Here is a 26189-nt window from a genome sequence, read left to right on the forward strand (position 1 = left end):
CTGACAAATTTTATGTACTGCTGCCTTGTGAGTTGTTTTAGTCAGGAAACTTGCCCAATTTTGGAAATTATTTTAGTCCCATGTGATACCATTTTCAGCACGGCTTACTGTACTTCCATCTCCACAGACAAATTGAAAAGGCAAATGAGAGTAAATCCCTCAGTACACTAGGAATTAATTTGGACACACAACTGAAATGAGATGCACAGTGAAACCAATTATGCATTAAACTATCACGTGCGATCTACTAACTATGCAAATTAACCGTTTCATCTACATCTACATCTACATCTACATCCATACTCCGCAAGCCACATGACGGCGTGTGGCAGAGGGTACCTTGAGTACCTCTATCGGTTCTCCCTTCTATTCCGGTCTCGTTTCACTGCTGCAGCCGCTCTCTCTGATTTACGTGCTGAGAGCCGCTTTTGTTATGGCTTTACTGCTCACCAAATGCTGGTGTCTGCACTGAGAGATGCTGTTCCCGTTGATATGAAAAACTTATCAGCCAATTTTTTGAAAACTATTGGGTGAAAGCTCAGGACGCATACAGACTGTAGGAAAACACAAGCGGCACTTGTATACACATCCACAGCACCTGGGGAACAGTGTTGCAGGACATGTATACACATGCACAGCAGCGAAATGGTTAAAATCATGTGTTAGTAAGAAACAGTCTTCATACTGAACTTTCTTTCAATCTCACTTAACTTATGGAAATATCTTATAGGGCAACTCTTTTGGTGTAAAAACAGAGTTTACGTGGGCAAATAAAGCAGCGAGAACAATTAAAGGCATTCTGAAGTTAATCATGCCAGTCACAGTATTGTAAAAAAAAAAAAGAGGGAACCAACAACAACAACCCACCCTCTGTGTCCCCTCTGTATTAATGCTGGTCTCCTTTCAAACTAACCCTGGTACTGAGAGACCTACCATAAAGTTTCTTTGAGAGGTATGCACAGAATCTACTAATCTGAATCTGTGTTTATAAAGTAGAAGAGTTCTATAATAATGTGGTATCATAAAAAATTAAAAAATAAAAAAGTTAATTTTTCATGTAAAATATAAATGTAATAATGTAATGTCTAATTTTTAATGTAAAATTTTATTATTGTACACATATCAAAATGTACATGATCTGTGGTTGATAACACCTCCTTGAATAGAAGTCTAAAGTCTAACAACTGTACCATACCACTTTATCTTACTTTAAGAAATACACCTCAAAGTTTGTCTGGAACAGCTGTCTCCAATGACTTTGAAATCGACGGGACGTGAAACCAAATCTTTTTTCCTTCATTTTATGGAACAGATGTTTGGTTCAACACTTGTAATTATCCTGATATTTACTTCCAGATATACAAACAGCATGTGGTACAATGAAACATAATTACTCTATCTATCAAAAAACAGGATTTGCCGGTAAAGCAATACAAATAACATACTAATGTAAAGAATGCTAAGAGAGAGAAAGAAATAGGGGCAAAGTAGATGTAATGAAATCTGTATCCAGTATGGTAGGAAGTAGCAGTGATACTGTGTCCTCATTAGACAATTATTGCACAATGACAGTGATCTGTTATCAAAATTTCAACAGCTACTACAAATAAATTTCATTACTCACACCATGAAATGTAGACGGTAACATACCTAGTCTCCCAGTTGGTCGCAGTTTTGGCATTTCTCCCTTGAAAAGACCACCGAGGCCATTGTTTTTTGGGAAATCTGTGCTGCTGCTGTTGAATCTAGTGCTGCTACTGCTGCTGAAGTTAGTGCTTCCATTAATGCTGCTGCTGTCTGAACCTTTGACTTTCCCTGTAAAAAATATACTTCAATGGACAACATTCATTACTAACAAAGAGGTTACAATGTATAAACTGTGCAACAAATACAAGACACTGAAAGTATACAAATTTCTGACACCTGAAATTAACCAAAATGAAGATAAACAGCTCCAGCAAGAGTGTACAAATGCATCAGAAATAAAAGTTTTAATCTGAATGTAAAAAGAGACAGTGGGGATTTGTTCATTTTTCTCTTATTTGTTGCTTTTCACAACATTAGTGCTGTCATGCAAACACAAAATATTAATTTTCTGTTAGGCAACAACATGACACTGGAAGTTCACTTGTATCTTACCACTTCTTGGACTGATAACATTGCTTTAATAAATATAATCAATAATTTATGTAATTAATTATAATTAATATCTAATTTTGGAGCAATTCAGGAACACAATGGACATCAAAATCAAAGTGATGGACTACATCAGAATCTCAAATTTCATAATTACAGAAACTAAATGCCACACATACCATACAATGAAAAATAATGTCACTGTTCAAATAAATAAAATGTTGTAACAAATATCCCTTGTTTGCGCTCAATGCATAAGTTGGAGAAGGTGTCTTTCATACACATTAAAGGGGTTTGTACTTTCCTAGAGGATGGTGCTTGATTTTCCAACTCCACAAAGACAAACTTTATTGCATTGTCAACATACAATGACCCATAAAATTCAATATGAAAACCAACATACACAACAAATTATGAGACACTACAAGCATTGGGTATCATTCACTTTCCATGCCAAGATTCCAAAAAACATAGTTACCCGATGCCACTGCATTTTTAGTAATTGTCTTGTGGTAATTGTTTTCAATGCATTGACTTTTCTTAAGATCATCAGTGAATACAGAGCCAATCTCCCATTTAAAAAGTGAAAAGCTAATATCATCATGACAACAATAAACAGTAAGAGGTGAACCCTCACACAAAAACAAATCTGTGAACAAAAAGAGGCAGAGTGCTGAAAAAATTAGTCTCCAATGTCAGACTTTGAAGACTACACTACGCTGTATGTCCACGGAGCCGTTACCTGTCAATGGCATCATTTGAATGCGGTATGGAAGGGCATGTGATCAGCAGACAGCATTTCCAGATTTCTGAACTTTGTTCCCACCATTACACACCATTACATCCAGTAACTACTATCTAAAGATAAATCTTTTGAGACGAATATGTCTATCTACTTGTTGGTTGAACTTTCTTTACTGACAAAATACTGTCAGATCTGAATTGTAATAACTATGAGAGTTACAATGTGTGAACAATGGTTGATCCCACAACTGATATATCAAGCCTGTACATGTTTGTCATATAGTATTCATTTTGGCTGTGCTATCATCATACCAGTGCAGGCACAAGTGCACGACTGTTGCAAATTAGCTTTGTGTAAAGTTATATTCCGACCACCAAATATTGTTGTGTTGTCAACCGGTGGTGACACACTGGGCATCAGTATGTGTACATTGATGGAGGGTGCTACAGTAGACTGATCGGTTGCTCAATAACATCACAGAGATCAAGAGATGGAAAATCACTAGCAAGCAGTGCAAATTATTTTGTCAAGGCCTTCATTGCACGAGAGTTCAGCTTTGCTTGCAGTGTGTGCGGTCAGTTATGCTTCCCATGCAATTTAAAAAAGTAAAGGCTAGACATCACACTATACTGGCAGAAGCATTCCCCAATTATATTATCTTTATACAAGTAGTAATTTTACTAGGAATCATGATGGCAGGTGGTTGTCCATATTAAGTAGATCAAATGGCTTCTTGTACCCACTGAAGCCGAATAACCTGCCACCGTTGGATACCATCATTAGTTGGCTCATATCACCCAGAGTGATATTTGTGCAGCTCAAGCACTTTTTGAGTATGGAGGTGCACTGGGAATTGTTGGGTCAATTATCAATGTGCCCATTGGTGTAGATCAGACAGTTAAACAGCTGTGTCGCCACTTGGTCAATGATTACTCAATGGAATATAAAGATGCAGCTTACACGCATGTTTTTGCATGTTAGTGGAGAGCTTATAAGGTCTTGTGAAGAAATGGCTGTAATATCCTACTCTATCAGCAGTACAACATTACAATCAACTGAATTGCTTTGAAAGAGCTCAGTGACAAGGCACCAACAAACAATGATGCTCTGATCGAGATGCTCAACTACGTAGTCAAGACAGAGTGCTTAATGGCCAAGGAGAGGACACTTCTATGGAACGAGGATGTGTGTGTCAACATAACTCCAGCACAGCCAAATATGCTGCTGAATATAATCTACAAGATGCACTTGGAGGAGCTGTTATTTTCATCCACTTACTACAGTGTAGTGCATTTCTTCAAGGCAGCAGTAATGGTCATACCATATGTGATAACTAACAGGGACGTGCATCGTCGAGACCATCAGGCTATGACACCACATCATGTCATCTGTATGGTTATGAAGATCCTATGATTGCGAGTCATATAAGCCATGTTCAGATGTGTTACAGTTTGAGTCACAAACAAAGGTGGTCGGGTTTATGCTCATTTTGCGCATCTACGTCACGCATTCTCCAACAGCCAATGAGAATTCAGTAGTGTTCTAAGTGTTCTGCCGTGAATATTGTACCCAATGTGATCATAGTAAGTTATTTAGCAAATTTGTATTCCATTTGTTGGGGACTGTCACGACTGATAGTGGTGATAAACGATAAATTCTGCACAAGCAAGTAGGAGACATAATTTGCAGGATACATGTTTACATCAAGTGCAAACCACATGTATGCAAATACCGCAGCTGGTGCCTGGATCCGGCAACAAAGCAATACCATTCGTTTCTTGACCTGCGCAAAATGCCATCATTCGTGGATGGTACTACAGTAACACAGAAAACAACATGTTGCATGATCAAGGAGAAACAATATCTTGAGTCATGTATACAGAGAAATCTGACATTTCTGAAAATGGTACAAAACAGCATTCAATATTGATTGAATAGTAAGACACTAAAACAACTTGGAAAGCCAACTTTGTTCCTTACGGTAAGCATGAATTAAATATGTTAGCTGAAGTTGCTCGAGATGCCGAGTTAGCAAAATCCAAAACATGAAGGCAAAAATCCTTCTGCTGGAGCAGCAGCAGCAGCGCAGATCTTAGCTAGCATGAACTGATCTACAAGATGTGAGTTAATGAACGATAACTCTGTGATGCGTTGTATCTACTTCTACAAGCTTGCTGGTGTTGCAAAGCAGCTTTGCGAAACCTCTTTCAGCCGCTACCACCATTTCCTCCACATAGAATTCCAATAACACTGTGCAACTCATTAGCGATCTATTTACTGCAGTGAAGGAAGGCATGTCAGAGCTGAACAACTACACTCTACAGACTCCTCGGTACACATTTACCTGCACCAAATTTGGCAAAATATCTTGCCATTTTAACACACCATCCCGGCCCATAGATATGACGCATGAGCTGCTTCCCATAGCACTGATTGATGGCCTTGTTCAGCTCTGCACACTCACGCCAAGAATTTGCACCAAAAGCTTGAGACACTACCTCACCCAGTTCTTGATAGCCACCAAGTTGACCATGCTCGAGTATCTGAATATAATCAAAGCTAGCTTGCACATGCCAATGTTCACCTTTAAGTGAGACAGGCCACAAATTATGGCCAACATCTTTAATCCTTTTACTTCTGATGTGCTCATATAAAAAGAAATGGACATTCCATTTATAGTCCAAATGTACAGTCGTGCAGCGTACACTGTCAAGTATGTTAACAAATCAGCAAGGGATATCGGTGATCTAAAAAGGCAACTGCTTTCGGCATATGGAGGATCAACCTGAATTAAGTGTGCAGGACAGTTAAAGAGCTCTTACCTCAAGCCGCTCAACTCAACTGAGATGTCATTTAGTTATGAGGCCACCTAGTATCTGCTTCCCAAACATATGAGTAAGAGCAGCTGCTAAGTCATTTACATACCCACCGTGTGGCCACAAGAGCAGTACAAGTCTTGCAAGCAAAACTCTCAACTTGATCAAGAGGGTATCTATCAAGACCCCATTAATGTGTGGGCCAGGAACATCACACAAAAGTATGAGAAGTGATCCATGCACACGGAATTGCTATGCCTGACCGATCTCGTGACCAAGTCTGGTGTGGCAGTTGAAGATAGCAAAATGAAAGCTGAAGTTTTAAATTTCACATTCATGAAATTGTTCACACAGGAGAATCGTACAAACATACCGTCATTTGGCCATCCGACAGACTCCCATATAGACAATATAGTAATAAGCACTCCTGGCATAGAGAAACAAATAAACCACCAGGCCCCGAGAGAATCCAAGTTTGATTTTACACACAGTACTCTACAGCACTGGTCCCTTACCTATCCTGCATTTATCATGAATCTCTTGCACAGCACAAAGTCCCAAGTAACTGGAAAAAAGCGCAGGTGACTACAACATATAAAAAAGGTAAAAATAATGGAGGCGTAAAATTACAGATTAATATCCCTAATTTCAGTTTGCCGCAGAATTCTTGAACCTATTGTCAGTTCAAATATAATATTCTTTCTTGAGACTGAGAAGCTTACGTCCATGAATCGGCATTGTTTTATAAAGTATCGCACGTGCGAAACTCAGCTTGTGCTTTTGTTACATGATATAATGTGAAGAATGGATGAAGGCAACAGATAGATTCCATATTTCTAGACTTCCGGGAAGTATCTGACATGATGACCAAGTACAAGCTGTTAACGAAGGTCAAGTAAGTGGAATAAGTTCACAGATATGTGAGTGGCTTGAAGACTTCTTAGGTAATAGAACCCAGTACATTGTCCTTGATGGTGGGTGTTCATCAGAGACAAGGGTATCGTCAGGAGTCCCCCATGGAAGGGTGATAGGACCGCCGTTGTTCTCTATATACTCAAATGATTTAGCGGACAAGGTGGCCAGCAACCTGTGGTTGTTTGCTGATGATGCCATGTGGTCGAAGTCACTGTAGGAAGATACAAGATGACTTAGACAAAATTTTCATTTGTTGTGATGAATGGCAGCTAGCTCTAAATGTGGAAAAATTTAACTTAATGTGAATGAGTAGGAAGATCAAACCTGTAAGGTTTGGATACAGTATTACTACTGTACAGCTCGACACAGTCAAGTCATTTGAACATCTGGGTGCAAAGTTGCAAAGTGATATGAGATGGAGCAAGCATGTGAGAACTCTGGTAGGGAAGGTGGATGGTCGACTTTGGTTCATTGGGAGAACTTTAGGAAAGAGTGGCTCATCTGTTAAGGAGACTGCACATTGGACGCTGGTGCGATCAGTTCTTTAGTACTGTTTGAGTGTTTAGGATCTGTGCTACATCACATTGAAGGAAGACATCAAAGGAATCCAGAGGTGGGCTGCTACAATTCTTACCGGTAGGTTCGAACAACACAAGTGTTATGGAGATGCATCACAAACTCAAATGGGAATCTCTGGAGGGAAGGCAACATTCTTTTCGAGACACACTATTGAAAAAATTTTGAGAACTGGCATTTGAAGCTGTGCTAACGATTCAACTGCCGCCAACATACACTGCGCATAAGGACCATGTAGGTAAGATACGAGAAATCAGGCTCATACAGAAGCACATAGACAGTCATTTTTCCCTCGCTCTATTTGCAACTGAACAGGAAAGGAAATGACTAGTAGTGGTACACGGTTCCCTCAGCCTCGCAAAGTATGGTGGCTTGGCAGTATCTATGGAGATGTAGATGTAGAAGTACACACCTAAGAAGAGGATGGCATGACGAAGTGAGAACGATGATGATGGGGCAGCTGATGTTGAGCATGAAAATGCATTCGAGGCAGAGTTCGACTATGCAAAGGGATATGTACACCATGTTCAGTCACATGTTCCATTAACACACATCCATTCCTCTTCCCAGTTTCTATTCGTATTTCCTGTAAGAATAATGAGAATAGTTTTGGTGACATGGAACCTCCTTGCCCCACTCCTCTTTCAATTTTGTGTTTTTCACTATCTTGAAGAAGTCTAATGGAAGCTGAAGCACTTAAACTGCAGTCTGTTATAAGCCACTTAATTGTTTACGTGTGTCAATGTTCTATAGCAGTCTGTGTGTACTCTATAAAGAATTGTGCAATAATTTGGTCAGTGTTTTGGTATTCAGCTTTGCTGCTGCCGGGTTCCTGTTTGGACTTCGATGGCAATAGATTGCCTACTCATGACTTGCCTGCTTTAGATTTTGGCGAACTCACATGTTTCCCAGTTTATGGTGCCTGTTTGTATAGAGGTTGCAGCCTGGTTCGTCTACAGTTTTGAATGACTTGTCCAGCTAATTTTTTGTAGAGTTTGTAAAGGCACGTACCCTGAGCACTAATAAATGAGATGGATCAGCTATTGTCTCAGATCGTATAAATAATTAACTTTAGAAGTGGATACTGGTCACTTTGTAATTTTCAGGATCTCTCCAGTGGTGCAAATATAAGGAACAGCAAGTGGCATCATGTATCTACTTTTGTCTGTAAATCAGGAAAACTCTCACATTCTACGTTATTCCTAATGTGTGGCTTGACTTGGTCAAGATGTTATGTTGGATGGACAGCATGACAAGAACAAAGATTGGGGAGGGGAATGATAGTATGGCAAGAAAAACAATTAACCAGATCCCTAATGCAATGTTCTACACTATGGTCAACAAAATAATACATCTTGGTTGTTCGTAGAGTTTGCCTATGGCTCTGGACAAAGATCACAAGTCAATTTGTGGTGAAGCAAGTCAGAAGTAATCTCAGTGATGAATTTGGAATGGTATACTAAGTGATTTCAGTAGCTGTCACCTATAGTACTGCTACATACTGCCTTGCAAATATATGTAACAGTGAAAACAATCAATGTTTGACAATATAAAAGGTGTCTTCCACCTTTAAGCTCTCAGGTTTTCAAATCTCATCTAATGCAGTCTCCAGCAATCAGTCTTTCCTTCTCCAGTAAGTCACCCCTGACCTGCGGTTCTGGGTGAGTTTTCTGAAATCTACCCCTTTACTTAGACCTCTCCCATCCTTTTCCTTTACCAGTCTTCCTTTACCCTCGACGCTTCTGCTGGAAGAAGGAGCCATTGCCTCAAAAAGCTTGCATAATTATAACTTTCTTTTGGGTGGATGTTCCTCCTGCCCCTTGGTGAATAGATTTTTTATCTTGCACATATAATTCCTCCATATTCCGTATCCTGCGTGGAGTTTTATCTAAGCTTTTAAGATGCCTATTTTACCACAGAAAGACACAGTATATCAAATGCATGAAAAATTATGATTCAGCCCTACATAATCATGGTGACTTGTGGCATCAAATCATTTGCAACAAAGACTGAACAACAATATGCTTCTATCTCTGGATGACATAGAAATTAATTACTTTCTTGGACAGAATCCACATGATTTATGCCTACCTGAGATTACTGGAGCACTTCGATCACAGGTAACAGTTTTTTTTAGAGTTGTGCCCTTCCGAATTGACTGCAGCAGTTGATTCCTACTTTCATCACCAGCAAGTTTTGGTGTTCCGCCTCCAAAAACAGGTGGTGGAGGTGGTCCAGGTGGTGGTGGAGGGGGTGGGAACGGCATGTTGCTACTCCCACCTCACCCACTAACCTATTGCCCTGCAGAAAAAATTAAAATAATGAAAAAAAAAAAAGATAAAAAAAGAAAAAAGAAAAGAAAGAAAGAAAAAACACGCAAGAAATTTAATTATAAAGGTTACTCACATTCTACACATAATCTACAATTTTATAGCAGATCCAGACATGGACTGATGTTTCTGCAGCCTCTTATAAGCAATTCTAATACCCTTGATGATGTTCATTTGTGAAACACATTTTTCTCATTTTCACTGGGAATACTTTTAAATCTAGGAGCTGACAAGCTTTCTACTTTGTCTCATTTTTATGGTAGGAAAGTCTCTGAGTTGAAAAAAGAACAGTACCACACTACATCAAAAGCAAACTCTGTATGTGGACATGCAGAAGTACAATAGCTACACTGAGATTAAGTGGCAATAAAAGAGAATTCTTGGTGCCTTGGGGGAGGGTGTTAAATGTCTGCCAAAAGTACAAAAAATACACTTACAACATGCAAATAAGTAGAAGACAGAAACAAAGCTTTTATTGTTTTCCTGAGTAGCTACAAAATGAGAGTTTAGGATCAAGCTATGTAATGAAATACACTACTCGATTCAGTGTGTTGTAGGCAGCTATCTTAAATAAGCAAGAAATATATAGAAATCTATTAAGTTATATGGAAGATGTTAAATAAAGGAAACCAACGAAAAGTTTTAAGGACGCTAAAAGGAAACAAAGGTACGACGTCAATGAAGTTAAAGTTTATTATCTGAATTCACACACACTTCCTTAATAAAATACTAAACTCGTACATGTTGAATCCATATGGTCCATCCAGTGGAAATATGGTAAAAATAATTCAATAGTAAGTATCAATGTTAAGACTGCTCATGAAAAATAACAATAACAATAATAATAATAATAATAATAATAATAATAATAAGAACAAACCACTAATAGGGCTAACCCCCCTTTAGTGTGATTAGTTGGTTCAGGACAGAACTAAAGAAGCCTCGGACAAGCGCCGTCATGGTCGGGGACGACGCTTGAACCCTATGCCCGCCCACAATGGTAACGACACTGCTAGCCAACTGGAAAATGATTTAAATCCAAATAGAGGTGTTTTGCAGGATATGCTTCCTGCAACCACCCTAGAAGGAAAACAAAGACAGAGGATGAGATGGTCAGATGAAGTTAATCGACACCTCATGTTCTGTTATTACCAAGCAACAAACCTAGGAACCAACACAACTGGATACAGATCACAAGTATACACAACATTTATTACCAGATACCCAGAATTAAAATTTTTAACAGAACAACGACTAGCTGATCAGATCCGTGTAATAATCAAAAATAACAGGATACCCCAGTCAGAATTAGAAAACATCAAACAACAAGTACAACAAATACTGGAACAAAATAATGTGCAATTAGAAGAAGAAGAAAATACAGTAATGGACTCAAACATCCCAGAGCAAACAAACAAAGAACAACACGCATCAATTAAACCATCAGAGGAAAACGAAATCTTAAGACAGCCACCAGAACAAGCACAAATAGAACACGAAGTGACACACATGTTAGATATAGAAGAAAAATTTCAGCTGACATATATAGAATACAAAGACACAAATACAGACATAAGACCATTCTTGCATAGACCACCAAATAACCCACAAGTCGAAACAACAATAAAAACTATCAACACAATCATACACAACAAAATAAATGAAAACACAACTATGGAAGAGTTACAACTACTGGTTTATATAGGAGCACTCACTACACTAAATATACACACTAGACAGAGATCAGAACCAACCAACACACAGAAGAAACCCACAAAACCAGCATGGCAACACAGGCTACAGATCAGAATAGAAAAACTGAGAAAAGACATCGGACAGCTAACACAATTTATAAGAAATGAAATCTCGGAAAAAAAACGAAAAAGGTTAGGTAAAATCTCACAACAAGAAGCGACAGAGCAATTAGACGAAAAGAAGCAGAAATTACAAGCATTAGCCAAACGACTCAGAAGATAAAAAAAAGTGAAAATAGAAGGAAACAAAACCAAACATTCAACACAAACCAAAAGAAATTTTACCAGACAATAGATAACACACACATTAAAATAAACAATCCACCAAACATAACAGACATGGAACACTTCTGGAGCAACATATGGTCTAACCCGGTACAACATAACAGGCATGCACGGTGGATACAAACAGAAACAGACACATACAAGATGATACCACAAATGCCTGAAGTGATAATTTTGCAACATGAAGTCACCCAAGCAATTAATTCTACTCACAATTGGAAAGCCCCTGGAAACGATAAAATAGCAAATTTCTGGTTAAAGAAGTTCACCTCAACACATTCACATCTAACTAAATTATTTAACAGTTACATTGCAGACCCATACACATTCCCTGATACACTTACACATGGAATAACTTATCTGAAACCTAAAGATCAAGCAGACACAGCGAACCCAGCTAAATATCGCCCCATAACATGCCTACCAACAATATACAAAATATTAACTTCAATCATTAAACAGAAATTAATGACACATACAACACAGAACAAAATTATAAATGAAGAACAAAAAGGCTGTTGCAAAGGAGCACGAGGATGTAAAGAGCAACTGATAATAGATGCAGAGGTGACATATCAAGCTAAAACTAAACAAAGGTCGCTACACTACGCATACATTGATTACCAAAAAGCTTTTGATAGTGTACCCCACTCATGGTTACTACAAATATTGGAAATATACAAAATAGATCCTAAATTGATACAGTTCCTAAACATAGTAATGAAAAATTGGAAAACCACACTTAATATCCAAACAAATTCAAATAATATCACATCACAGCCAATACAGATTAAGCGTGGAATATACCAAGGAGACTCATTAAGTCCTTTCTGGTTCTGCCTTGCTCTGAACCCACTATCCAACATGCTAAATAATACAAATTATGGATACAATATTACTGGAACATACCCATACAAAATCACACATTTGCTATACATGGATGATCTAAAACTACTGGCAGCAACAAATCAACAACTCAACCAATTACTAAAGATAACAGAAGTATTCAGCAATGATATAAGTATGGCTTTTGGAACAGACAAATGTAAGAAAAATAGCATAGTCAAGGGAAAACACACTAAACAAGAAGATTACATATTGGATAACCACAGCGACTGCATAGAAGCGATGGAAAAAACGGATGCCTATAAATATCTAGGATACAGACAAAAAATAGGAATAGATAATACAAATATTAAAGAAGAACTAAAAGAAAAATATAGACAAAGACTAACAAAAATACTGAAAACAGAATTGACAGCAAGAAACAAGACAAAAGCTATAAATACTTATGCCATACCAATATTGACCTACTCATTTGGAGTAGTGAAATGGAGTAACACAGACCTAGAAGCACTCAATACACTTACACGATCACAATGCCACAAATATAGAATACATCACATACATTCAGCAACAGAAAGATTCACATTAAGCAGAAAGGAAGGAGGAAGGGGATTTATCGATATAAAAAACCTACATTATGGACAGGTAGACAATTTAAGAAAATTCTTTATAGAACGAGCAGAAACTAGCAAAATACACAAAGCAATCACTCATATAAATACATCGGCTACACCACTACAATTTCATAACCACCTCTACAACCCTTTAGACCACATAACATCAACAGATACGAAGAAAGTAAATTGGAAAAAGAAAACACTTCATGGCAAGCACCCGTATCATCTAACACAGCCACACATCGATCAAGACGCATCCAACACATGGCTAAGAAAAGGCAATATATACAGTGAGACAGAAGGATTCATGATTGCAATACAGGATCAAACAATAAACACCAGGTATTACAGCAAGCATATTATTAAAGATCCTAATACCACAACAGATAAATGCAGACTTTGTAAACAACAAATAGAAACAGTAGATCACATCACAAGCGGATGTACAATACTAGCAAATACAGAATACCCCAGAAGACATGACAATGTCGCAAAAATAATACATCAACAGCTTGCCTTACAACATAAACTTTTAAAACAACAAGTTCCTACATACAAGTATGCACCACAAAATGTACTGGAGAATGATGAATACAAATTGTACTGGAACAGAACCATTATAACAGATAAAACAACGCCACATAACAAACCTGACATCACACTCACCAATAAAAAGAAGAAATTAACACAACTAATCGAAATATCCATACCCAATACAACAAATATACAAAAGAAAACAGGAGAAAAAATTGAAAAATACATCCAACTGGCTGAGGAAGTCAAGGACATGTGGCATCAGGATAAAGTTGACATCATACCAATTATACTATCAACTACAGGAGTCATACCACACAATATCCACCAATACATCAATGCAATACAGCTACATCCAAACATATATATACAGTTACAGAAATCCGTAATTATTGATACATGTTCAATTACCCGAAAGTTCCTAAATGCAATATAACATGTACCGTACAGCAAGAAGGAAGTGACGCTTGATAAAGGTCCGCGTCACTCCATTCTTAACCAGACTTAACGTCTGAGAAAGTAAAGAAGATAATAATAATGTTATTATTCGACATCAAGCAATCATTACAACCCCTAAAATAATACAATTTTAAGACATAATACAGAGGATTCTTCCAAATATATCAGGTTTTGTATTGTGAATTACTGTGAAATTTCAAATATTCGCGAGTGCCTTGATAAACTCTTAGTGTTATCCTCAATTATGGGCTGAAACTTAACTGTGCCCTTTTGAAAATTTTGAGAACAGTAGGCCTACACTCATTCAAAACAATCGTTCCCTAATTTCATTGTACAATTACATGAGAAATAGGTTATATTTGAGAATTTTCTGACACTTAGAAAACTATATTTTCATAAGGTACTGGTACAAGTGTTTTGGATACACAGGGGTGTTGTTGTCCTCCCCCCCCCCCCCCCCCCCCCTGCAACTGCAGATTGTGGTGCATGTCAGAATAACTCATCTGGGCTCTAAGGTCCTATTTGGGTCATTTCAGCGACTGGATGAAAAGTTTGTAAAGAACAGGCTTACACATGAATTTTCAATTAAGCTCACAATCTGAAACACTGTCCCTAGAACTGACCATGACCCTTCGGTTCTAAGTTGAGTGGAGGGACTAAGCCATATAATTCGAAAGTTCTGTAACAAGCTAGGCTGTGACTTTCTAGACTTTTGTGTTAGTTTTGAGAACTGTAGGGCCCCGTAAATGTATCATGTGTTCACTACACATCACAGGCTGTTACTCAGATAGCTGTCTGTGTGCGAGTACATACAACAGTTTTATAGATTAAGTGACTCATCATCCAGTCCTGTTAACGATAGCTGAAAGAAACCTGGAATTATCATTGTAAGATAAAAAACAGCCTCCCACCAGTGAGAGTATTAAAATCCTAACGGTTAACTGCCACGGCATTCGCAACAAATTGCCAGAGTTTGAAGTGCTCATGAAAATCAGAAAGAAGCTCACATACTAGTAGAGGCAGAAAGCTCGTTGAAACCTGAAATTAATAGCAGTGACATTTTTTTGGGGGGGGATTTAAGTGTATATCGACAGCATAGGCAAATGGGAAATGAAGGTAGTGTATTTGTCGCATTAGACAAGAAACTCAAATACACCGAGATAGAAATTGGCGCTGCACATGAGATTATTTGGGCAAGATTCAATACCAGGTGTGGGCATAAATGATAACTGGATCCGTCTATTGCCGACCAGACTCATCTCCTCGATGTAACCGAAAACTTTCAACAATTAACTGGGAAAACTACAGTTTTGTTAGTGGTGGGTGTGACTGAGATATCTACGAAACATTACTAAATGTCTTCTCTGGAAACTACTTAGAACAGGTAGTTAGGAAGCCCAATCATGATGGAAATATATTGGTTCTAATGGCAACAAATAGATCCAACATCTTTGAGGATGTCCACACTGGAATTGGTATAAGTGATCATGATACAGTTGTGGCAACAATGATTACCAAAGTAAAAAGGACAACTAAAACAAAAGTATATAGGTTCAACAAACTAGAGAAAAAAAAACAGTAGTGTCATAGCTCAGTGAGGAACTTGAAAGTTTCAGAACAAGGCAGGAGCATATAGAGGAACTATGGCTTTAGTTTAAAAGAATAGTTGACCATGCACAGGATGGAGATGTACCCAATAGAACAGTTCATAATGGCAGGGAACCTAGGTGGTATAAAGTCATTCTAAAGAAACTTCTACTACAGCAGAATATTGTCAAATAATACTTCAGAAAACCCCAAAAATTCTGGTCATATGTAAACGCTGTTAGTAGCACTAAAGTTAGTGTCCAGTCCCTTACGAATGAGACAGGAACGGATACTGAGGGTAGCAAAGTAAAAGCTGAAATGCTTAACTGCATTTTCAAATGTTCCTTTACAAAGGAAAACCCAGGAGAACAGCCCCAATTTCACCCTCATAACAATGAAAAGATGAATGAAAAAATATTAGTGTGAATGATGTTGAGAAACAGCTGAAATTATTAAAATCAAACACAGCTCCAGGACCCAATGGAATCCCAATCAGATTATATACTGAATTTGTGGCTCAGTTAGGCCCTCTTCTATCTACCATCAATCATAGACCCCTCGGACAAACTCTATGCCCAGTTCTTGCAAAGAAACACAGGTCACACCTGTCTACAAGAAGGGCAGAAGAAGTGATCCACAACATTTCCGTCCAATATCCTTGACACTTGATTTGTTGTAGAATGCTGCTACATATTCTGAGTTCAAACGTAATGAGGTATCTTGAACAGAACGGCCCCCTCAATGTCAATCAGCATGGATTCCAAAAACACTGATCATGTGAAAGTAAACTTGCCCTTTTCTCATATGATGTACTGAAACATTTGGATCAAGGCAACCAGGTAGACACAGGATTTCTGTATTTACGAAAAGCATTTGACTCATACCACTCCTAGACTTACTGTCAAAAGTATGATAATATGGGGTATAAGTGCAATTTGTGACTGGAATGAGGATGTTTTGGTAGGACGGATGCAGCATATATCATCATCAGATGTACAAGTAACTTCATGTGTACCTCTGGAAAGTGTGTTGGGGCCCTTGCTGTTCATGTTGTATATTAATGACCTCGCAGACAATATTAATGGTAACCTTAGAAACCCCCCATATAGGGATCACAAGAATAAGATTAGAAAAATTACTGCACTCACAGATGCATTCAAACAATCATTCTTCCCGCATTCCATAAGTGAATGGAATGGTAAGAAACCCTGATAACTGGTACACCATGACCTTCTGTCATGCACCTCACAGTGGTTTGCAGTGTATAGATGAACATGTAGTTGTAAGAACATATGGAAGACTACAACTTATAAACTACAATCTTACAAGGAATGAGGAATCCCCTGTGAGTGAGGTCACAAATTCGATCTTTAGTAAGGCTCATTTGAAAGTGCTGTGTTAACAATTATATCATGAAAAAAAATATAAGCTGCTAACGACTTACCTTGTGCATCAAGAGCATGACAGAAATGAGTGTCTGGGAGCGCAGAGATCAACCTGCTATGGCACGTAAGGCTTACACTTCACAAAATGGACATCGTTGACCTTCAAGGAATGTTCAAAACAAACTATTAACTTGCACCATGAACATTGTATGCAAAATGGTATGTCACATTGATCAAAAAGATTCGCATCATAAAGATCGAAGGCGAACTCCTTGGAAGTTACAAACCATGCAGGACATTCAGCAAAGGGGACAAGGTGCAAGCACTTGCAGATTGTGGAGCACATTGGAACAAATGATGCCTGTTGTCTGGGCTCTAAGATCATTCTTGTGTCATTCCAGCGACTGGCAGATAATGTTGAGAAGACCGGCCTTGTGTGTGGAGTTTCAACGAAGCTCACAATTTGCAGTATTGTCCCCAGAGCTGATCATGGTCCTTTGGTTCCAAGTTGAGTGGAAGGACTGAACCAGATACTTCAAAGGTTCAATGACAAGCTAAGCTGCAACTTCCTGGACTTGCACCATAGGTTGAGACTGTAGGATTCCCCTAAATAGGTCAGGTGCACACTAAATGTCAGACACTGCTACCCAGGTAGCTGACTGTGTATGGGGTGCAAACAAGGTTTTTTTTAGATTAGGCGACTCTCCATCCAATCCAGATAATGATAGCGATAGGAAACCCAGAAGTATCTCTGCAAGATCAAAAGAAATCCCTCAACAGGTGAGAGTATTCAATTCCTAATGGCAAACTGCCGAAGCATTTGCAATAAAGTGCCAGTGTCTGAAGCACTCGTGAAAAGCAATGAAGCTCACTAGATACAGAAAGCTGTTTGAAACGTGAAATTGATAGCAATGAGCTTTTAGGGGAAAATTTAAGTGTATATCAAAAGGAAAGACAAATGGGATATAGAGGTGGTGTACTTGTCACAGCAGACAAGAAATTCAAACCTACTGGGGTAGAAATTGAAGCTGCATGTGAAATTATTGTTTGGGCAAGATTCAGTAACAGGGGTGGGCATAAAATGAAACTGGATCCTTTTATCACTCACCAGATTCATCTCCTGATGAAACTGAAAACTTTAGAGGAAACCTCAGTTTACTTGTACGGAAGTTCTCCAATCTCACTGTAATTATCGGTGCAGCCTTTAAGCATCCAACAATCAACTGGGAAAATTACAATTTTGTTAGTAGTGGGCATGATGAGACATCCTTGAACATTACTAATCGCCTTCTCTGAAAACTATCTAGAACATATAGTTGGGAACCCCACTCATTATGGAAATATATTGGATCTACTGGCAGCAAGTAAGACCTGACCTCCTTGAGGATGTCCATGTGGAAACTGGTATCAGTGACCATGACGTGGTTGTGGCAACAATGATTACCAAAGTAAAAAAGGATAACTAAAACAAGCAGAAGAATGTATATGTTCCGTAATCTAGACAAAAAAGTCAGTAGTGTCATTCCTCAATGAGACACTTGAAACTTTCACCACAGGGCAGGAGCATGTAGAGGAACTCTGGCTCAACTTTAAAAGAATAACTGACAAAGCACTGGAGAGGCATGTACCCAGTAGAACAGTTCACAATGGAAGGGAACCTCAATGTTACAGAATGACTGTAAATAAACTTCTAAAGAAACAGGGATTACAGCATAATAGGTGTAAAAGCATAGGGTTATAGATAGAGAGATGCTGAATGGAACGTGCTTGGCTCTCAAGAAAGCAATATGTGATGGTTTCAACAACTACTGTAGCAGAATAGTGTCAAATGATATTTCACAAAACTCAAAGAAATTCTGGTCATATGTAAAGACTGTTTGTGGCACCAAAGTTCGTGTCAAGACCCTAGTGAATCAGACAGAAACCGATATTGGGGGCGCAAAGCAAAAGCTGAAATGCATAGCTCCATTTTCAAATGTTCCTTTACAACAGAAAACCCAGGAGAATTGCCCCAATTTAATTCTCGGTCTATTGAAAAGGTGAATGAAAAAAGTACTAGTGTCAGTGGTGTCGAGGAACAACTGAAATCGTTAAAAATGAACAAAGCTCCACGCCCTGAAGGAACCCATCAGATTCTATGCTAAATTTGCGGCTGTGTTAGCCCCTCTTCTAACTACATCCCTCGAACAAAAAACTGTGCCCAGTTCTCGGAAAAAGACACAGGTCACGCCCGTCATAAGACGGATTGTAGAAATGATCCACAAAACTACCGTCCAACATTGCTGACATCGATTTGTTGCAGAATCTTAGAACATATTCTGAGCTTGAACATAATGAGGCATCTCTAACAGAATGACCACCTCCATGCCAAAAACATTGATCATGTGAAACTTTTCTCACATGACAACTTGAAGCTTTGGATTGAGGCAATTATGTAGATGGAGTTTTTCTTGGTTTCTGAAAAGCACTCAACTCAGTACCAGACCTACACTTATTGTCAAATTTCAATCATATGGGCTATCACGCGAAATTTGTGACTGGACTAAGAACTTTTTGATAGGCAGGACGCAGCACGTTATCTTGGATGGAGAGTCATTGTCAGAGGGACAAATAATTTCGAGTGTGCTCCAGGGAAGTGTGTTGGGACCCTTGCTGTTCACATAGTACATTAATGACCTCGCAGACAATATTAACAGTAAAAATCAGGCTTTTTGCAGAAGAAGCAGTTATCTATAATGTAGTACTATCTGATAGAAGCTGTATAAATATTCAGTCCGATCTCGATAAGATTTCAACGTGGTGCAAAGATCGGCAACTTGCTTTCAATGTTCAGAAATAAAAATTGTTCATTTCACAAAATGGAAAAATGCACTACCCTGTGATTATTATATGAATGGGTCACTGTTGGAATCGGCCAACTCATACAAATTCCTGGGTGTCACAGTTTCATAGGGATATGAAATGGAATGAGCACATAGATTCAATTGTGATCAAAGCAGGTGGTAGACTTTAGTTTATTGGTAAAATACCGGGGAAGTGCAATTAGTCTGCAGAGGAGATTGCTTACAAATCACTCTTGTGACCTGTTCTTATTGCTCAACTGTTTGGGACCCATACGAGATAGGACTAACAGTGGATACTTAACATATGCAGAGAAGGGCAGCACGAATGGTCACAGGTTTGTTTACGCCATGGGAGAGTGTCACAGAGATACCTAAGGAACAGAAGTGGAAGACTCTTGAAGATAAATGTTAACTATCCCAAGAAAATATAATAACAAATTTTCAAGAGCCAGATTTAAATGATTACTCTAGGAATCGTGAGGATAAACTTAAAGCTATTACTGCAAGCACAGAGGCAGTTAATCATTCTACCCACACTCCATATGTGAAGGGAACAGGAAGAAACCCTGTTAAATGGTTCAATGGGATGTACCTTCTACCATACACCTCTCGGTGGTTTGCAGAGAAACGATGTAGATGTAGAAGTTGTGGGGCACAAAATTGTCCTGACATCTGGTGATGATGGGTGTAATGTTATGTAACAATGTGCATGCAGTGAGTGGGAATGAGAAATGAACAGCATAGTGTTAGTCTTTCGCATTACTAAATAACTTACCTGTAAAACAATATTGTACATTTAAACTAAATGAGGTAGCACTGTTGTAAACAGCGTGGCCATCCTAATTTAAGTTTTCCATGGTTTCCCTAAATCACTTCAGGCAAATGCCAGGATGGTTGGTACTATAAGGTCGTGATCGATACCTGTCGCCTCCTTGTCATGCTACACCTGTAACTATTTACATGCCTGTAAATGTGAATTACTTTATTTTTGTTGTTCTTAAATTGTAATAAGAAGACATCTACAATGTCCCTGTAAGAGATTTCTTCCTTTTCTTCTATACAAACTATCTACTACACAGAAACTATTAATGCGAATCCTAGTCCTCTTTAGTATTTGGTTCAGGCATTGTGATATGCAGTTTCATTGCTCAACCAACTGCATTAATGTTTACGATATTCTCACACAGTCACCTGTTTTGACACATTACGCCAGATCCTTAAGTTTTGCTGCTGCTGCTCTCAGAAGTTTTTAGTTTATGCTTTGAAATAGACATAATTGCTAAAGATTGTCACTTTTAAAGACACTTCACAGCATACATTTGTTTTTTCCTAGTGGAGATAATACTACTGGATTCCTTTTATCGGGGGGGGGGGGGGCATGTGCAGGGTCCTCCTCGACATTTTAGAAAATCATCATTCACCATCAGGCGGAAGATAAAAGGGTGAGGATTCCCCCTGCAACTTGGGATAACTTAGGGCCAGCCTTCAACGTGCATACTGCTGCATCCTTACTTTTCTCCTCAACGAAAAGTGGATAAAAAGTGTCACTTACCATTTATGTTTAACCTGTTTCAAAGAAGGAGAGATCAACTGAGTTTCTGCTCACTTCCAAAGAGTATTACATAATCTCCAGTCTTATTTCCCGATGCACTGTTGAAATACATTTATGTCCAGCAATAATGAATGTGTATAATGAATGAAGCTCTTAAATGAACAGCTGAAGAGTTACCAGTTACATTATTAATCGGAAGTGATTGAATTGGATTGTTTGAGGAAGAGACCAAACAGCGAGGTCATCGGTCTCATCGGACTGGGGTAGGAGAGGGAAGGAAGACGGTGGTGCCCTTTCAAAGGAACCATCCTGGCATTTGCCTGGAGCAATTTAGGGAAATCATGGAAAACCTAAATCAGGATGGCCGGACACGGGATTGAACCGTCATCCTCCCGAATGCGAGTCCAATGTGCTAATCACTGCACTACCTCGCTCAGTAACTGGAAGTGAAGTAAATAATGATTAAGTAAGTGACTGTAGTAGCATGTAAGAAAATTTGTAAGGATATTTAATCAATGAAAGTAGCAACACTTCACATACCACATACCTAGCACAGTGCATTGATTGTTATTGCCACATACAGAGACCATGAGACATATAACAACACCTCAAACACTTAACATTAATATTTTGTAAGATCTGCTTCACCTCAGAGAATTCGGTAAGCTAATACAACCAGGACATTATATGTCCTTACTGATAACTATGAATAGCAGTACGGTTTTGTTTCTGTGCATTTGAGTTCACAGCCCAAACAATTAAAATAAAATGAGTGTGTCACATGAACACACATGCAGAACACCACCACATAGACTACTATTTACTTATAGTTCATATTTTGGAAAACAAATATTGCTTGCATACCTTTTAGATATTGCTTAATGTCACAGCAACCACATCATGATACCAATCACATATTACTGCACGCTTTTATAAAACTGTTGACACAGTTATTATCAAGGTGTTTCCTAAAACCCTTCTTTTCACATACCACAATGCGTACGATTATTAGTAGGTGCCTTTACTAAACATTGGTTAGTGTACTATATACACACTATTAAAATAAACATTTGCTTTCATCTCAGTTGCAAGTTCAGTTGACTTCTATATAGTTGACACCACAGTAGAGCTGTACCAAGAACAGTGGTATCTATATCAAATCCGTAATAACTGGTGCAAGATTCTTAATGCAGTCAGGGTGCGAAGTACGAAACAAGAATTACTCGCAGATATAAGATATTACTTAAAAATTTGATGCCTAACACTAGGAGTGGCTTCCTCAATGAAATGTCAAGTGTGCAGCATTTTACTCCAATCACAGTGTCAAATTCATTCAGCTTTATTAACTCTGAAGTACCTAAGGTATAAATTTTCTTAAGCTACTTCATGTTAGGATCATGACACATACTTGTCCAGAAGGTCTTTACCATTAACCCAAAATTTTACCTTACAAGGACATGAGACGTTTGATTAAAAAATCTACAGACACTAAAAGGGCAACTTCTGACAACCGCATATGTATACACACCGTTTGAGGACGGTCGAAAACTCAGGTTTGAATTAACTGTGACCTCTTTCACTCGCCAAAATAAGCATTTTTTAGTTCACGCCATTACACGCTTAAATCGTATGGGCGATCACAATCCCCATTACTTACTAAATTCACTGATTCGATGCAGTTTCACTTTCAACTCCTAAAAAGTAGCCACATAGTTGAATATCAATGATCATTTTGTTGCGAACACTACTGCACTTTGCTTCAAGTAAACTCTACGAGATGACAACTTTTGTCACACCACATCCGCTTTCTAACTCCACCTTTAGGCAATATGGCGGCACCCTCAGTCTCTGTGGGTGGCATTATACGTCGAAGATAAAGATATCAGTGTACATAAAAAAAATTGTTCCTGTGTGCTCTTGAACGGGATGAAAAACATATTTTGACTAAGCGACAAGTTTTTGAAGAAGAAAAAGGAGAAACATATGTTGATGATAACTTAATAGTGCAAGTGTGTGTGCTTGTGCCTGAAAGTAATGTTGACGACATGAAATTGTGACATGTCCAGTCTCTATTTTGAAGATCGAAATGTATACAATTAGTAATATTTTAGATAACCGTTTCTGGTCAGAGAAATTATACAGCGTTGCCGTCGACTACGGGAAATAACTTGCCCTAAGTGTCCGTGTCAAATATGGGTTACTTATAAAACTAGTTGGAAACAAAAAGAACCAAAATTCACATGCCAAATTTGTTTGCACTTAATGAGAGTTGATTTGTTATTTATTGGATATCTTGCGTGTGTGCTGTAATTTCTCTACACAGCGGACACGTAGGTCCCGGCAATAGCTGTAGGCCGCAGCTTTTTTCCCTCGGTTACCGGCGCTTTACTATAGTGTTTGTTCTCGTAGTTTTTAGTGGAAAGACTAGTTTGATGCAGGTTCCCATGCTAGTCTGATCTCTCTGCCTCTGTACAACTACTGCAACCGGCATCCATTGGAACCTGCTTACTATATAAGAGGCTTGTCTCCCTCTAAAGTTTGTTACCTTCCAATTTTCACAATAGTAGGCCACCAATTTTCATGACGACTCGGGACGTGTCCTGTCAGGTGAACCCTTCTTTTAGTCAGGATGCGCCATAAACTTCTTTTCTCACCAATTGGGTTCACTGCCCTTTCAGTAGTTACTTTGTACAGCCATCAAATCTTCAGCATTCTTCTGAGCACTGTATTTCAAAAACTTCTATTATCGTCTTGCCTGAACTGCTTACTGTTCACATTGAACTATCACACGAAGCTACACTTAATACAAATATCTTCAGAACAGAGTTCCTAACATTTAAGTTTACATTTTTTGTGAACATATCTTCTTATCAGAATTGTTTTCTTGTTACTACCAGTGTACATTTTATATTCTCTCTGCCTCAGACATCTTCAGTATTTTGCTCCTCAAATAGCAAAAGTCATTTACTACCTTCAGTGTCTGATTCCCTAATCTAATTCCCTTGATGTTGCCTGATTTACTCTGATGCCATTTCATCACTCTTGTTTTATACTTGTTGATTTCAATCTTATAATCTCCTTTCAGGGCACTACTCATTCTGTTCAGCTGTTCTTCCAAAACATTTGTCGTCTCATGACAAAATAACAGTGCTTCAGGAAAATCTCAAAGCCTCAATTTCTTCTTCCTAAACCTGTAATTCCCGTTCCAATTTTACTACTTTGTCAGTATACAGATGGAATAACAATGAGGAGAGACTGTAATTCTGTCTCACTACATTCTCAACTACAGCTTCCTTTTCATTTGCATTGTCTCTTATAACAACTGTCCTGTTTCTGTATAAATTGTACATAACCTTTCACTCCACGAATTGGCGAGAGCTTTTTCTGAATCTACCAATGCAATAAATGGAAGTCTGCCTGTCCTTAACCTTTCTTCTAAGAAAAGTTGTAGGATCTGTACTGTCTTGTGTTGTCTCACATTTCTGCAGAATCCAAACTGATCTTCTCAGAGGTCGGCCTCTACCAGTTTATCTATTTATCTGTAAATAATTCACGTCAATATTTTTGCCACAATGAGTTATTACATTGTTAGTTCGGCAATCTTTGCGCCTGTCAGCACCTACCTTTTTTGGAATTGGTATTATTATATGCCTTTTGGAGACTAAGGGTATTTCGTCTTCCTCATACACTGCTAAGTGAAAACATTATGACCACCGCCCACTGCAACATTGGATGCTGCCTGGTGGCGTTGCAGGCACGTGATGTGTTAACGAAAATATATAAGCGGAACAGGCACGGATGGGGTTCACCCAAGCAAAGATACATGCTGCAAATTGGGAAATCCATTGAAATAAGTGACTTTGACAAAGGGCAGATTATTACTATGCAGAGCTTGTGAACAAGTACCTCGAAAATGGTGAATCTGGTGGAATGTTCATGTGCTGTTGTCATGAGCATCTACGGAAAGAAGTCTAAGGACAGTGAAATGACCATAGGTACCAAATGATTGGCCGTCCATGACTTTTCACAGAATTTGGGGTTTATAGGCTTGTCTGCTCTGTAAAGTGGGATAGATGGTGATCTGTGGCATCTCTGCTGAAAGCTATCTCAAGAATGTCAATGAGTCTGAGGCAATGTTGTCTAACCAGTGTCTTTGTTTTGACTTAGGTCATTCAGTGCTGTATCGTATATCCCATCCCATCCTCATCTACTTCATCTTTTTTTCAATAATATTGTTTTTAAGTTCATTTTCCTTCAACAGCCATTCTATATAGTGTGCCCATCATTCAGCGTACCGCCATGCAACCATAGCTTTTGATATTTGTGCATCTACCTCCCTTTAATTTTCCTGTAGGTGACTTTTATCTGATGTGTATGATAAATAGAATAATTTATTAAGTTATTCAATGAAACTTTAAACAAAGTGTGCCCTATAGTAAAATAAATGAAGGAAGACATCAATTATTAAGCAGGGAATCTCCCTCTTAAAATCATTGAACTGAGAGAGAACATGAAAGGGTGTTATGTATACTTTACAAGTACTGAATTACAGTATCTTTATACAAATTACAAACTGTATAAAGTACCTGGGAAAAAAGCGGTGCCATGAACAGAAAAGGATCATTTACTACAAATGACCCAAAAGAAGTGTGTCAGGAATTAATACATAAGTTCAGTACAGTTGACACAAATGAAGTATTTAAAAACACTAGTCAATCTTTTTTCATTCATGACATTACTGAGAGGGACCTCCTAGCAGTCATCCCAAAACTTCAAGCTAAAATGTCTTGTAGCTGAAATGACATTTGA

General features: G+C 38.4%; 1 protein-coding gene across 3 annotated transcripts in view; it reads right to left on the reverse strand.

Moving 5' to 3' along the window:
* Positions 1-23209, reverse strand: part of LOC126253053 (WAS/WASL-interacting protein family member 2-like) — an 89250-nt gene extending 66041 nt beyond the window's left edge. Inside the window, exons 1-3 of one of the 3 annotated variants that reach the window (XM_049954136.1) lie at positions 23038-23209; positions 9280-9489; positions 1651-1815 (exon numbers count right to left, since the gene is read on the reverse strand). In XM_049954136.1, coding sequence (XP_049810093.1) covers positions 1651-1815; positions 9280-9454 — 340 coding nt within the window. In that variant the 5' untranslated portion in view covers positions 9455-9489; positions 23038-23209. Of the gene's footprint in view, positions 1-1650; positions 1816-9279; positions 9490-22244; positions 22803-22908 lie in introns of those variants that run through there. The other 2 variants (XM_049954137.1, XM_049954138.1) reach the window with 2 other exon arrangements.
* Positions 23210-26189: the final 2980 nt, after the last annotated feature.

Source organism: Schistocerca nitens, chromosome 4, assembly GCF_023898315.1.
Source record: "Schistocerca nitens isolate TAMUIC-IGC-003100 chromosome 4, iqSchNite1.1, whole genome shotgun sequence".
NCBI lineage: Eukaryota > Metazoa > Arthropoda > Insecta > Orthoptera > Acrididae > Schistocerca > Schistocerca nitens.